Source organism: Syngnathus floridae, chromosome 8 (assembly GCF_059516105.1).
Source record: "Syngnathus floridae isolate MCC-2025c chromosome 8, RoL_Sflo_1.0, whole genome shotgun sequence".
NCBI lineage: Eukaryota > Metazoa > Chordata > Actinopteri > Syngnathiformes > Syngnathidae > Syngnathus > Syngnathus floridae.
In genome coordinates, this window is record NC_142420.1 from 10,088,901 (window position 1) to 10,104,208 (window position 15,308).

General features: G+C 41.9%; 3 protein-coding genes across 6 annotated transcripts; all 3 read right to left on the minus strand.

Moving 5' to 3' along the window:
* Positions 1 to 433: 433 nt before the first annotated feature.
* Positions 434 to 1,879, minus strand: hoxd9a (homeobox D9a). The gene is made up of 2 exons (XM_088383062.1): positions 1,251 to 1,879; positions 434 to 922 (listed from the first exon to the last, which is right to left on the minus strand). Exons 1-2 carry the CDS (start codon positions 1,843 to 1,845, stop codon positions 678 to 680), a joined length of 840 nt encoding a protein of 279 aa, XP_088239188.1. The 5' UTR covers positions 1,846 to 1,879; the 3' UTR covers positions 434 to 677.
* Positions 1,880 to 2,781: 902 nt separating this feature from the next.
* hoxd10a (homeobox D10a) lies at positions 2,782 to 7,272 on the minus strand. Its single transcript, XM_088383610.1, has 2 exons — positions 6,543 to 7,272; positions 2,782 to 4,273 (listed from the first exon to the last, which is right to left on the minus strand). The coding sequence occupies exons 1-2, from the start codon at positions 7,210 to 7,212 to the stop codon at positions 3,999 to 4,001; spliced, it is 945 nt and encodes a 314-aa protein (XP_088239736.1). The 5' UTR covers positions 7,213 to 7,272; the 3' UTR covers positions 2,782 to 3,998.
* A 2,135-nt stretch (positions 7,273 to 9,407) lies between these two features.
* hoxd11a (homeobox D11a) lies at positions 9,408 to 15,224 on the minus strand. Of its 4 annotated transcripts, none has more exons than XM_088383611.1 (2): positions 11,630 to 12,375; positions 9,408 to 9,891 (listed from the first exon to the last, which is right to left on the minus strand). In XM_088383611.1, the coding sequence occupies exons 1-2, from the start codon at positions 12,174 to 12,176 to the stop codon at positions 9,656 to 9,658; spliced, it is 783 nt and encodes a 260-aa protein (XP_088239737.1). In that variant the 5' UTR covers positions 12,177 to 12,375; the 3' UTR covers positions 9,408 to 9,655. The 4 variants fall into 4 exon arrangements, 1 of the variants encoding a protein (XP_088239737.1); XR_015860004.1 differs by lacking the exon at positions 11,630 to 12,375 and adding an exon at positions 9,973 to 11,263 and having other exon boundaries at positions 9,750 to 9,891; XR_015860005.1 differs by lacking the exon at positions 11,630 to 12,375 and adding an exon at positions 11,105 to 11,263 and having other exon boundaries at positions 9,753 to 9,891.
* Between the last annotated feature and the right edge of the window lie 84 nt (positions 15,225 to 15,308).

A 15,308-nucleotide genomic window follows, 5' to 3' on the forward strand; every position in this document is an offset into this window, starting at 1 on the left:
GCTCTAAAGTCATTATAAGCCCACAATGATATCGCCTGATCATAAACACCCCCACTAAAAGTCTCAAGTGAAATTTACCTGGGATTCGATACGAAGAACGCCATCATTTGTCTCGTTTGCAGCACGTGTAGTCGTCATTAAGACTGAATCACGCACTGTCCTCAGAGGTGACACAAATTATCATTTAAATACAATACATCCGCGTGTGTGTGTGTCTGTTTGTGTACGCGCATACATGCACGCACACGCATGCACACGCACACACACACACACACACTATCTATCTATCTATCTATCTATCTATCTATCTATATATATATATATATATATATATATATATATATATATAATTTTTTTTGTGCATACACACACAATTTATGTCTAAATTGTCCTGTAAATAAATGTGTGTATTCCAACAGAAAGGTCAAACAAATTGAACAGTGAGAAATTTTTATATTCAACAATTAAAAGCAACACACACACATGCACACACACACACACGCTCTCTCGCTTCCCTTTTTGTCACCTAATCCAGTTACAAAAAAAAATAATAATAATAAAATAAGTGAGAAAATAACGGTTTCACTTGCAACGTGATCCACAATGTTTCTCAGGGTGCTTCTAAATTAAATCAAAATAGTGCTTCCAAAAAAAAGTCAAAGTCGTCCTCAGTGCAATCAGAGCTGCTCCTTTCCGCCTCTTTCTCGGTTCATCTTCTTCATTTTCATCCTGCGGTTCTGGAACCAAATTTTGACTTGCCGTTCGCTGAGGCTCAGGATGCGGGCCACCTCGTAGCGGCGGTCTCGACTTAGGTACATATTGTACAAGAACTCCTTCTCTAGCTCCAGAGTCTGATATTTGGTGTAGGGGCAGCGCTTTTTCCGACTAGACCGCGCGTGGATCCAGTTTGCTGCCGGGTTGCCTGCATGCACAACAGAGCACAAATTAGCAGCCAAAAAAAGCTCCTGTTTGGCTTTCGAAACTCAGGAGAAGCCAGCATTTCCATCCAGATTTTTCCTTACGACCATCTATTTCAGGAGTGTTGTGATTGACCCCCCCGTGCGTGCAAAAAAGTGCAAAATCCAGGGTAATAACATTAGAAAAAAAAGCGGGTTGCGTCCGCACTGGGCCGCGGTGTAGTCGTGGTCTCCAGGACACTTTTATGGGTCAGTAAAACATCCCGTTTTACGCAGTCAGCTCACACAGTTATAAATCAGCACTGGGGGCTATTTGCATGTGCTTATACTTACTTGGGTCAACTTGTTTCTCCTCTTTGGGCTCGCTGTGGTTGGAAAGCTCACTTCCACTCTGCGCCCTTTCCGGACCATCGGGGAGGTCCTCGGCAAAAGCCCGACTTCGAGTCTCCTGGCCCGGCTTGGTGTCGCGGATCTTCGCCGGCGAGAGCTCCGGCTTCGGGGCGCACGGCGCGCGTCGGCCTGGGGGGAATCCGGCGAAGCGGGGGACGAGGTCGGGGACTGGATCCATCCAGGGTCGCGCCCCAACGCATCTCGGGTCTGATTGGTGGGCGTAAGGGTGGTGGTGGTAGAGCCCCTGAGGATGAACGGGCGGCCACGACGCAGGAAAGACGGCGGATTTGGGGGCGAAGTTGCAAGAAGAGAAATCGGCGTGGTGATCGCCGGCGCCTGGCGGCCTGGTTGGGGCCATCGTGTGCGGGGGTGGCTGCATGAAGCGGGCGCCGTACACGTCCTCCGCGTCCGGACCCAGAACCGCGTCCGCGTAGCAGCTGGCGAGTGCGCCGCTGGAAGACATTTTTTTGTTTTGATGCGAGCACTCAAAATAAAATGACTCGCAGTTAAGGGGAAGCTCCCCTCTATGAACAATCATAGTATTTTTGCTGGCCTGCGTCAGCACGGATTGGTTACACAGATCACGTGATCATATTTACTAATTCTGCCAGTAAATCAAGCCTACCCTTGTGCACCCTTTGCTTTTTTTTTCTTTTTCTTTTTTTCTCTATAATTTGAATGGGGAAAATAAACAAGATTCGATGTTGGGTTACCAATTAGAAAATTATAAACGGGCACATTAGCGTGTGCGCGCGCATCTCGCGCACTCACTGACGCTACAGCGCTCGTTCCGTTACTCATGCACTCAGTAAAAAAAGCTTTATAGACTTGGCAAATCCTCGTAAAATTGATGTAATGACACGTTGTAAAAGGAAAGAAAGAAAAAAACAGACGCCGTTTTTCCTAATCAACCTGGATTCATATTGTCTTTCTTTCTGTTTTATTTCACACAGAGTTGGAAAAAGCGGCAGTAAAATATTCATTGGAAAGAGAATAATAATAATAGCGCTACCGGCTTAATATATATTCCTATTTATGTGTATCAATAAATGTTTTATGGTGTGGGCGTGATTATACATGCCACCTATAAAGAAAGAACGGAGTCGAGGAAGCACGCACGTTGCACGTTAAATGTCGCATTGATTTTTGTTTTGAAACTTATGTGCAAAAAAACTTTGGACCTTACCGAAGTGAATTTCACGATAAATTCTTGAGTCAAGAAAAACATCCACAAAAATATCCCCCTTTTGTGCACCTCTACTCCGTATACTTTAATTGAATGTCATTTGAGTTTCTTTGGCCTCATTTGTAGTTTTTTCCCCCCAACTATCTCGCTTTGCCACTGGAAGCTTTATAATGAATGTGTTTTGTGTTGAATGTAGCCTTCACAGCAACCACTTTATTCTTATTTCGTGATATTAAAAACACAACTATAAACAAGCACTGTTGATCATTTTATTGCAAGAGACTGTACATGCCACACACATGCAACACATCATAAGCACACGTGAACCTTGTTTTGGAGCCCATTCACAGGCTAGCATGGAACACGCTTCTGGTGAGCTAATGTTTCACACGCAAACACATGGTGGACGACATTACTGATAGCTCAAATAGATCAAAACCAGGCCACTTTATTAGGTACTCCCCCAAAAACCTTTTCAGGAAGTTATTATTAATTTGCAGTTTATTTTTGTGACATCATGTTTGGTATGTTTTGATGCCTTATTTAATATCATGAATAACTCTTAGTATGCTGCAGTGTGATGGGACACCACTTCAGTAATAAACATATTTTGCCCCCCCTAAAAAATACTACATCTATCTATGCCAGTGATGTATACTGACACGCAGAGTAATTGAATTCTCTTCCATTAGATGGCAGATAAAAACCCACGTATCCTCTTTTGGTGTTATTTTTGTGTGAGACTTTTTTTTTTTACTGTAAAATATGGATCTGCCTTGGCTTAAGACAAGTTGTGAAAGACTTAGATTGCGGGGTTGTGCCTAATAAAGTGACAGTGAGTGTTCAATAATTTAAGATTCAAAAAGTTTGACAACACCAAAAAATGTCCAATACCACTATAAACAGAAAGCAAACATGATGCCTTGAGATACAAGTGACTTGACTTTTTTTTTGCACATAGAAGCGATGCGACAGTTCAGTCAATCAACTCAGTTCACAAATGCAGCACTTTGACAAATATCAAACTTTTCATCCCAAAAGTTTATTTGCCACGCTCAGTTCATGTTTAGTGTCAAACTAAACATAAAACTAAGACAATTTCTTCTGAATTTCAAATAAGCAAGCACTGCTGCGTTACGAACGCCCTCAACTCATTAACATAAGTAGAAACCCCCACAGAAATGCTAACAGTTAGCATCAATAGTCACAATTTTACAACCCTTGAAGAAACGAATATTTGAACACAAAAGGTGGCACAACACACATAGACAGATAATACACTAATACTCACAGGCATGTATTTTTTTATTCTCTACGAAAAATGTCTAATTATAAAGCAGACTTAGTGGAAATAGAGGAAATCATTTTTTTGTTTGTGTCTGTTTCATAACGCTGACCCCTGGTGGCCAAAGTGGGCAAATCAGAACAATTATTTAGATTTGGAAGCTATGTAATGCTAACTTGATGGCTGCATCAATACAACTGGAGGGAATCCACATGAAACTTCAGGAGAAAGTGAGATTGCAGTTCAGTTCTCGCACTCGACCTTCCCGATTCATCTTCTTGAGCTTCATCCTACGGTTCTGGAACCATATCTTGACCTGCCTGTCGCTCAGGTTGACACTCCTGCTGATCTCCAGGCGGCGCTCCCGGCTCAAGTACATGTTGAAGAGGAACTCCTTCTCCAGCTCCAAGGTCTGATGCTTGGTGTAGGGACAGCGCTTCTTGCGGCCGCTCTTGGCCGTTAACCAGCTGCCGCTTTGGGGGTTGGGCTTGTGCTCTGCATGGGGAAACAACAACATGGCGGATTTGAGACAGGATGTCACATGCACATATTATTGGGTTGTAAGTCACACATTGGGTTAAGGATCTTACCAAGTACTTGAGGTCAAATTTTTCATCAAACAAACATGCTATCAAGAAATGGATTAAAAGGTTCTTAGTATAGCTGTGGTTAAAAATAATACATATTTGATTTCCAACATTTTCAACTTTCCCGTCAAGAGTCTCCCCAGCGAGTCATTAGCATGTTTGGCACAGTTTTTAAAACGGATGCCCTTCCTGACCCAACCCAAACATTTTCTTCAACTTTGGCATGCAAAACGGCGACCAGCTTCAGCTTGCCAGATCCAAAATCCAACCCAATATGATGGATCAAAATAATTTACCCAAACTTGAAAGTAACCCAATCCAGCAAGTAGCTTGGTAAAAGAACCCTGCATTTAGTGTGTAAGCAAAACTAGCACCATATGGGAGTTTGTTTATGTCTTTTAATGTAGTTTGTCAGAAATGTTCCAGGACTAGCATCACAGATGATTTGTTTCGAACTATGGCTTTCCCTCAAACAATCAAGTGTACAAGTGATCCTATGACATGAGCTTTGTTCAAGCCATGAAAAGAAACCAGAGTTGCCCTGAGCATCTGACACTTCCTGGCCAAAATGTTTCCGGCAGCGCATGAAGGTGTCATTGCAAAGAGGGAAATTACTTCAAAAACTTGCACTTTGATTGCATTTGAAATCTTTTGCGACTCCAGGCCGGGAATCTTTCTGACACACCTCATTAATCAGCAGCAAAAAATTTATGTTCCCCCAAACCGTAAAACCTTTAAGGAGATCCCATCCATAGGGACAAGAAATGTATTTTTAAATAAATGTACACTCACAAAAATAGATGTACAGTACAGTCAACAAGTCCATTTCTGTGCTTCCTGCTAAACCCGTGCGAAAACTGGGACACATCTGTACCTTCTACTGAGGGCAAAATTAGTCAGTCACATGTTGAGGGGTAAAAAAAAAAATTAGATAAAGATCATAAAAGTAGGACAGTACTTAAGTGCAAGTTACATTGTAAACGATTGTTTGAAAAAATCCAATGACAAAACCACATCACAACATTTGAGGGTGCCAGGCAAGTCATCGAAACTAATGTTTTAAGAAAAGATACGAAGCCACTGAAAATAATGTTGAATATTTGTACCTTATTATGTCCAAAGGAGAGAAAAAAAAGCATAATGTCATGCAGGAGGCATTATCTTTGTACATTTTCCTTTGACCATAAAGTGTCACAATCAAATGTTATGGGTGAAAAAGAGAGTTAAAAAAAATCTGGTCATTTTAGGTTTTAATTAATGTAAATAAAAAAAGTATGAACATAATAACAAGCACTATTTTTTACACTGTTTGAATGTTTTTCTAATTAAGGCCCAAATGGGTGGGGAAAGGTTTTATGAAAAAATAAACACTGTTAATTACTTCAATGACAACATCACTTTGTTTGGAGTGTTTACAAAAATAAAGGCACAATGCCAAAAATTGTTGTTGGACACCAATATTAGCCCTTTGACTCACTTTTACTTTTTTCTTTCATTTTAATGTTCTCACTTCCTATTTGGGAGTTTTGACTATATAGTCCCTCTCCTGCTCATATAATTCTATTTAGGGGTTATGTAAATTCATTGATGAAAACACAAAAAAATAACACACGGGATATTCCTTTTCACATACCATCTCAGTTTTCACCACATTTGTAATGTTTTCAAATTAAATATTTATTTTCCTTTGCAAAGTGTCAAATGGAGCCCTGAAGATTTTTCTGCCGTGTAACATTATATGAACATTGCAAGTATTTGGCCACGTTTTGAGAAAAAGATTAATAGTTCCTTGGGGGGTAATAATCCTCATCTTACTCTGTGCATATACATTGCTGGTTTCCAAAATGCGTTTATTTCACCACGCGTCTGACACCATTTGCAAATAAAAATGTGTTCATTGTTGAAACTAAAACTGTTAAATTTGACAACAAAACCGGGACCCTCATAGTTTTTTTTTTTTTTTTGGGAGGGGGGGGGGGAGAAAAGTTCACTCCTTACTATTGCGGCACTGCATTCAATATTTAACTGGTAAAAAGTTCAATAGGTGGTGTAAAATCAGTACAAAGTATCACGTACGCGCGTGTGCGCGCGCTCCAAAGCCTCTCATTAAACATTACGACTGCGGAGGCTTGTTTGTGTTTTATTCTCGCTTTTACGATGCTCGAGGCCAAACCCACCTTTGCCATCCCGTGGCACCAGCACCTCGGGACTCGACTGTCTCTTCTCTTCTTCCTCCTCGTCCTCCTCATCTTCGTCTTCTTCTTCCTCCTCCACACTGGATGTGTAGCGCTCCGCCGGGCTCCCCGCGACCCCGGGGCTGCGCGGTGGGGCGTCCTTTTGTGCGGGCTGCGGTTGCGGGCCGATGCGCTCCAGCTGCATCAACGTCGGGCTGGGCTGCTGGCGGCACTCCTGCCTCCCGTTGGCGTACGTTTGGCTTAGTCTGAAATAGCCCGGAACTGGAACCTCGGGGGCGTCGGCTCGGTTCGGTTCGGCCGCAAGGGGCGAGTACGCGTGGAGATGGCCGTCTGCCTGCTGGCTGACAGCTTGCAGGCGTTTCTCGGTGAACATGCAGCAGTTGCCCTCCTCCTTGATGCTCTGTGCGTACGTAGAGTTGGGACTGACGGGCGCCTCCGCCAGTCTGCACGCCCTGCCCGGTTCGCCCCATTGGTGATGGGCGAAGTACGAGGGGACGCTCATGGCCGCGCCGTGGTGGCCGTGCTCGCCTTTTTTAGCCAAAGGTGGCACCAACCCACAAGTTTGCATCGCGTAGTCGGACGCGGACGGCGCGTAAGCGAAAGCGTCCATTAGGAAGGGGTTTGCCGCAGCTGAGTTGCCGGGGAAGGACATTTTGGCCGTCCTATGGAAGCTGACATATCTGCACCTCGAGTCAGCGTGCGCGCCGACCACATGACGAGCCCACCAATGAGCTTTGAAAGTGGCCTTGACACGCACTGCAGAGCAGCTCCAAAGCGCAGTCTGCAGCGACACCTAGAACCAGCACTTGAAATTGGTTCATACCAAGCACTGTTTGGGGGGGCTGGCATGCAGCAGAGACTGCATTGTTGTTTAAAAACTGAAAATATGTCACCTTAGTTGAGAAAAATCCTTCACACACATACAAGTAACAAAGTGAAATACATGTAATCTGTATTAGAATAACCGGTTTGTATTTTGTTTAAATATTTTCGTCTGCAGGTATTGTAGGTGAAAATGTTTTCACTTCAAATTGTTACACACAGGCATGCAAGCGCACGGGCGTGCGCACACATACATACGCGCACACACATTCCAGTCCAACGCCCACAACAATAAACAATGTACCCAATGTTCGTATCGTGTTTTGTGGTCAACCACGTGACGTTTAATTACTTTTAAATACTTAACAGTATTTTCCATGTTTTTTTCTCATCATCTCGGCATCCACCTAATAAAATGGATTGCATGTCTGTATTTTTACTTTTTATTTTCTTGATGGGGCATAATTGTAGCGCAAATGACAGGGATGGACAATTTGTTAAATGGGTTTTGAAAGATGAAGAAGTGCATGTGGATACAATGAAGTTTGTTTTATCCCAGGCGTTGTTTTGACTTCATGTGGCGATTGTGTAAAAAAAAAAAAAAACCCAAACAAATTATAGGGGGGAAAAAATAAATCTTTTTTGTCGCATTTGAAATTGACAAAGCAGTCAAATTGACTTATATTTTGTCCCTGCCCATTCGTAGTCTTTAATCTTTAAATTTCAGGTTAAATTTGCGCACGTATTTTTGTGCGCCTTTTCTGAACATTTGCTGAAATAACTGAATTGTTTTAAATGTAAAGTATACAGCTAATAACGTATACTTTAATATTATACATTGAGATCGATTAATAGATTATACACCGTTTTCGTCAATGATGCGAAATACTGTCAGGTATAGTTTTTATTTTCATTATACATGCGCCAACACACACCCAGAGACATACATACAGACACACACACACACACACACACACACACACGCAGACACACACGCACATTATGTACATAATATATCTCAACGGCAAACGATTGAAAAAAATAATACACGAGTATAATTGCACAATTTTAAATAAAGCAAAATACATTTGGGGTGAGGGCGAGCGTTTTAGTGTTGCCTATGTTACATTTGCAGTAGACATTAAATGAGAGGTTCGCTTAAAAAAATCCTCTTGAAATCCCAGCATCAAGAATATTTGTGCGTTCAAGTAAAAAAAAAAAAAAAAAAGATTGTACGAACATTTAGAATTTTTATTATACTTTTATGGTCTTATTTCTCTGCGTGTTTTTGTGTTGTGTTATGCACTCTCAGCTGACGCCCAAAAGAAAGATGGAATATGATCAAATAAAATAGTATGCAGTTTATATATATATACGTGTGTGTACGCGCGCGCGCGCACACACACACACACACACACACGAGGAGAAATAATTCAACTGGTTTAAATTCTCCTGCTTCATCCCCTTCACCAAAACAACAAGGGTGCCCTCTTGTGGACATTTTGCGGAATGACGTGCACAGTCGCTAATACCATTAATACCATTTCACTGCTGGATTTTGATAGCGATGTTATTAAACGCTTCGTCAAACTTGTTATTTAATGCAACCCCCGCCCCCACACCTCCCATCACCCAGTCGATTCAAATTAAAAACGCATTACCACATTTGAGCACATGGATTAAGCAGAATAAGGCAGTCACACTCACGTACATTGAGAAAACTCAAGTCCACGTCCACGTTGCTCCATGATGAATGTCCAACATTAGTCCCTCAAAATAGGTCTCCAGCTCCTTCGACATTTGCAACTGTACTTTGAGGCAGGAAAGAAGGTCTGCGTTGGAAGAAGTAGATGTGGGGGGGGGGGCTCCAAAGTCCAATAGCCCCTTATTTAGCCGTTTACAGCTGCTTTTATGATTGTGTCTAGACGGTTCAAGGTTTAGTAAACAATCCAGTGTGTGAAAGGAGGGGAAATAAAGGCGAGGAGTCGCATTTCTCCCCAGGCTAAAAAATTCTCTGTCAGCCGCTTGTCATTTAGTTGAACATTTTTGCTTTGACACATTGACACCACATGACATGCATCCTTTAAATGCTCATACACACGAATAAATAATGTCGGCTAAAATATAGTTTGTTTTCATAGGTGTGATTAACTTAAATAAATGAATTGGACACACGTGACGTCACGCTGCCGTTTCGAATACATGGCCGCTGACATATGCAGAAGGGCTCAGTCTTTGGCGTGTGTGTGTATTTTGTTTGTGTGTTGTGTGTATCAGAAGAGCGGGTTGCCAGTGAAGTACTGTAGACGGTCACGGTTGAGCTTCTTCTCCTTCATCCGTCTGTTCTGGAACCAAATCTTGACTTGGCGGTCGGACAGGTTGAGCATCCTGGAGAGCTGCAGGCGTTTCTCCTTGTTGATGTACACGTTGAAGAAGAACTCTCGCTCAAGTTCTCGGATCTGGTACTTGGAGTAGGGACATCTTTTCTTTCGTGACTTGCTTGTCGAGGCTGGACGCAAACGAGAATTTAGTTAGAAAGAGGCAACATGATCTTTAGTAGATTTAGTTGTCAAAATGGAAATTTACGCACATAACGATTGGCGATTTCATTTGAAGACGTTTCATTATAATTTCCATATTTTTGCAAAACACAGTAGTCGTACATGCGCCCTATCATCGCACGCACTCACTGATCAATGCGCACTTAAATTATCCAAAGTCCAAGATATTGTTTTTGCAGAGAAGCATGCATATTCAACATGGCCGCCAGATGTAAATAAGTGAGGGTGTTTCGCATTGGTTTTCCATCTCATACCAGCAGTAATCTATTTATTTTTTTGTCTCTATTTTGCACGCGAAGCTGTTTTCAGAGATCCTTATCATGATCAAAATATTGCACTATCGCACTGGAAATTAAATAGAAACATGCGCGGTTTGACGCTTTTAAATGGGACGCCTATAAGATGGAATTCCAATTTCTAAGGAGTTCCCTTTCTCAATGAGTCCCAGTAAAATAGAGTTATTTGTATGCACAAATTGCAAAAGGTACACCATGGTATAAAATCACCACTGGGAACTGCACAAAAAAACTTTTTAGGATGACGTGTTACACTTTTGTTGTCGACGGAGGAATGTTCACTGGGCAAATGGGACACTTAAATAAAGTTATTATCAACAAATGGCCTTACATCTCTGCCCTTGTTGTGGCGCACGTGACTGTTTACAAGCTTGCGCAAACAGCTTTACCCGATAAAAGCGCACCCCAGTAATGAGTTTATGTCTTCGGATTCAACCACAATCCACTTATACGTCGTCTCCAGTTAAACGCTTATGGCGTTGGTTGTTTGCAGGCGTTTACGTCATAAGACCATAAGGGGTACTATTTTTTTTTCTGCAAACCCCAGATCGCCACGGGAAAAGATGGTAGAATGCAAAGTGTTGAGTATTAGAAGATAAGGCAAAACGCATGAATTGGATTTAAAGTAAACTAAAAGGCGTTTTGCACAATATATATATATATATATATATTTAAAAATCATGGAAAATATTTATCAAAATCCAATACGTCAAAAAAAACGTTTCTAAATTAAGAAAAACAATTGAGCGTCCAATATAGTTTTGAGATATGAGAAAGTATACTTTCATCAAGCATGTCAATAATTAAATTAGCACTAAAACGCTAGTTTTCTGTTGGTAACTGTAATGTAAATCGCATTTCCCACCTATGTCAGAAAACTAATATTTGAGGTGTTTACACTATGATGGTACACACTGTTTGCGGACAAGTAAATAAAAAAATTAAATTAAAAAAAATCACTAAAACGATACACGTGCATTAAATGTGTATTAATTGTTTCTGTGAGATTAGTAATACAAAATATTCCCCATTAGCAATTGTAATCGGTTCAAAAAATAGGCTATAGATATTTTTAAAATAACGTTGCTAGTTTTATTTGTGACGCCGCTTTTATGCAGAGTGAAATCATAGCTGGGAAGATGTAAATAAAGCTCTATGGTGTGTTTACATTATGTAGCAGGCTTGCCACGGACTGCGGGGCGAGCGAGCGCGTACGGCTTAACAGTTTCCCATTGTAAATACCTTTACAGCCGTAAAGAACATCTTATTGGGATATAAAACGCTTTTGCATGCTTATAAAGGCGCACACGAGCGCGCGCGGCCACGGCGAAGGACACGCCATTGTCCACGCTGGTCTCTTCCCCCAATAAAGGAGGACTATACAACCCACTCTGCTGGCTGCTCTTGTCGCCACAGTTGGACGACGAGTCGTCGTCCACGCTGGGCTCGTCACCGGCCGTGTCCTCGCCGCTTTTCTGTCTGGGCTGCGGCGGTGGAGGAGGAAGCGGCGGTTCGGCGGTGCTCTTGTCCGAGTTGGAACCATCGAAGAACTGGTCGAAGCCCTGCGGCAGGACCCCGTTGCGTCCCACGCCGGGGAAGAGGTTGCAGGGCGAGGCGGCGCCCGCGTGGGGGCCGCCGCCGTAGAGGGGCTCGCTCTTGAAGGACGACTGGATCAAATCCCGGTGCATGATCTCCTCCGAGGAGTAGTAGGACGCGTAGTTGCCCCGGTAGTGCCATTTGCTGGGGTGCTCCAGTCCGTAATCCCTGAAGGAGACCTCGCGGACAGGTTGTCCAATGTTGGCCGAGTAGGGGAAATTCACCTGGCACGAGGTGCTTTGCGGCAAAAAGGACGAGACGGAGGTGAAATCGGGCGTGGAGACGTAGTAAGTGCAGCTCGGCAGATACATGTTGGAAGAGCGCTCGTCGTAGTCCGTCATGTCTGCGGCAGCGGGACCAGGAGGCGGAGGAGGAGGCTTCTCCGCGGCTTGTGCCCGTTAAACTTGGCCCATCTGGCTCGGCAGCCCAGACGCGCGCAAAGAGCCGCGAGCGGGCTCGCTATACATCTTGATCGATTCTTGAGGTAATTGTGTCATGTGATCCGCCGGCCAAGAAATTACCATACATCAATATCGGCCATTAAAAAAAAAAAAAAAAGCCGTCCTGAGAAACTCATGTGAGGCCGTGGGAGAGCCTCCATTGGCTCCCTGGATGCTGGGGGGAACTCCTCTCTTGCGCCATCATGAACGAGAGAGACCAAGACGAAGAAGAGGAACTGCAATATTTTCATTCAGTCTCACTCATTGACAGCAAGTTGACAAGTTGCCATCCGCGCGCAATCACCCCCACCACCCCCCCATTCTCTCTTCCCCCCCACGCACGTCCACAGACGTGGAAGCATTGACGTTGACCTCCAGCCTTATTAATGAAGGGCGTACAAGTCGGCAGCAAAAACGCCAAGGCCACATGCACGTCCATGTTGGAACAGCGAGCAGCACAAAGACGCGCATGTCATTACGCACTTGAAGCCTCATTGCGCCGAGGCGATATGATGCTTGGCGCACTTAAACAAACGGATGATGGCTTCTAATTCGACATTCTTTATTGTCCCGCGTGCAATAAAACAGACGCTTGCATAAATACAACACGCACCCTATCCCCCCGACCCCCACTTTCCATTCCCGCCCCTCGTGAGGAGAGAGATAAGCAATCACACAAGAAATTAACTTGAGGAATATGCACTTAAAATGCAATTAAGAGGCTTGATGATTGTTCAAATAGGGATGAAGATGGTGAAGAGAGACGCTCACAAATCACAATGGTGGAGTTAAACAACAGCAACGCCTGCGTTATTGAATATGATCGCAAATTCATGTCAGTTGTTAAGCTTGAACGACTTCGAAAAATATTGCAATTATAATTTGTTTGCCTCAATATTGCGATTCCAATTAAATATGTGATTGTTTTTTTCAAATTTCCGTTCTCGTGTTTTTTTCCAATCATAAACAATAAGTTAATCTGTTAGACAATAAACAATATAATATAAACAATATTTTTGTTATATTGGGTTGAAATAAATGCATCGGGTGATTTAAAATGCTTTCACCTTAAACTGTGACACACACACGCACACATTCACACACACGCGCGCGCACACGCACACGCACACACAATGCACTTTTAAGTCGTAGCGTTAAATTACAATTGCTAAAGACTATAAGATCAGTTGTTTCCAAGAAATGTTCCATTTTTATTTCGTCACTTATTCACTTTAGCTCATTTAAAACCATTGGCTCCCTTCTTTTCTTATATCAGACAGATTGATGGACAAATACAAAAGCTAACAAGCTTGCAAATAAGTTGTATAGGAAATGTGCTTCACTATAATACTGTGCATCAATTTAAATCCTAAAAAATACATTTTAATGGCATAATATATAGGAAGACATATTTTCATACATGTTTTTATTTGTATATCTTAGAGTAGATATAAATAACTAGACTTCCAACTAATAGAGATATTTATCTTAACGATTCTTTTTTTTTTTTTGCTCCTTTTTGGCAGCCACGTGTTGCTCTAAAACATAGACAAATCTTTGTGCTGTATTTCTTACTATATAGCCTGCATGAATAAAATTAATGAAATTAATAGTCCATTTGTATTATTCTGTTTATCTTCCAAGCATATTTACTTGCCTTTTATTAATCCCCAAATTAAACTCAGTCTATAGAATCCAGTAATTTTTTCCAACAGTGTCATTTTTATTTTAGTTACTTTGCCGTGAACTGTGTTTAGTCATTGTCTGCTTTATTTGTCGACCCACAATTTTAGCTGTTTGTTATTTGTAATAAAGCTCGGCAATGAAGTTGTAAGAAATATAAAGTGTATGTTGCAGTGTTTAAAAAACATCTACTGCGCCTGTATTTTTAAGCACAGTTAGCCTATGACCTGGCAACATTTCGAAAAGTCAGTTTATCAGTGTCTGCTCACACAAATAATAAAATGAGGACGTATTGTCGAACAACCACCGCGTTTATTCACCAAGGGAAAAGACCGACGTGGTTTTAAAGTTGATCATTTTACTTCATTTTTTTTAATATAATATTGTCAACCCCAAAAATCTAAAATAAATACCCAAATGTTATAGGACGTGACAAAATGAGAATGCGTGGGAAGTTGCAATGCTCAGTCCACTAACTTGACCTTAACTTTGTTATGGCACCCCCACTGTCTTTAGGGCCCATGAGCTAAATGACGCTGTCTGGCTGCGTTTTGCCGCAATAAAGCAATAAAGTCACAAAATGGGGGCGGAAACGTCGCACAGAGGAAGCGAGCCTTTGCCGCAGCAGTAAAAATACCCCCCCAACCCCCTTGAAAAAAAAAAAATCCTGCTCACATGTCTTCTTTGGGATCTTGGGGGAAACATGCATAGAAGACAACACAATGCATTTTAAATAAAATATTGGAAGAGTGATAGCTTTTGAAATATAAAACGCAGCATGAGAGTTTTTCAATTATTGTAGAGTGGAATTATAGTCACGTTGATGTGTAAGCAATAGGGAACTTTGCAATTTATGGTGTTGGATTTTTGTGTTGTGAACTTACAGAGCCTTGTCGACGTGTATAGTTAACCCAAATTTGTGCCCATGAATTATTATTTTTCATATTTGGGGATCTAAAATGAATTAGCACGTTCGGATTCATACAATTAAAAAAAAAAAGAGTTGAAAGTCAGTCAGACTATTTTATATATTGTGATTGCATTGATTTGCGTTATATCATGTGCTATAATTCTGTATACTGTGTTTTAACGACATGGAGCATTTTGTGAGTGCTCCCTATATAAATAAAAATGACTTACTTACCTAAATGGAACTGCAGTCACCTTCAAGTGACTTTGCAACAGTACAGCTGCAACCATGGTGTGTGTGTGTGTGTGTGTGTTGGGGGTGCAACAAAACAAAAGCTCTGATTTGGTAACGCTTTTTTTCTCCTTGAAAGTGACATGAGTTGCTCACTAGCCCGTCGTTTTGTGGCGTGAGGGTTTGGTTGAGTAACACATAAAGCAAGC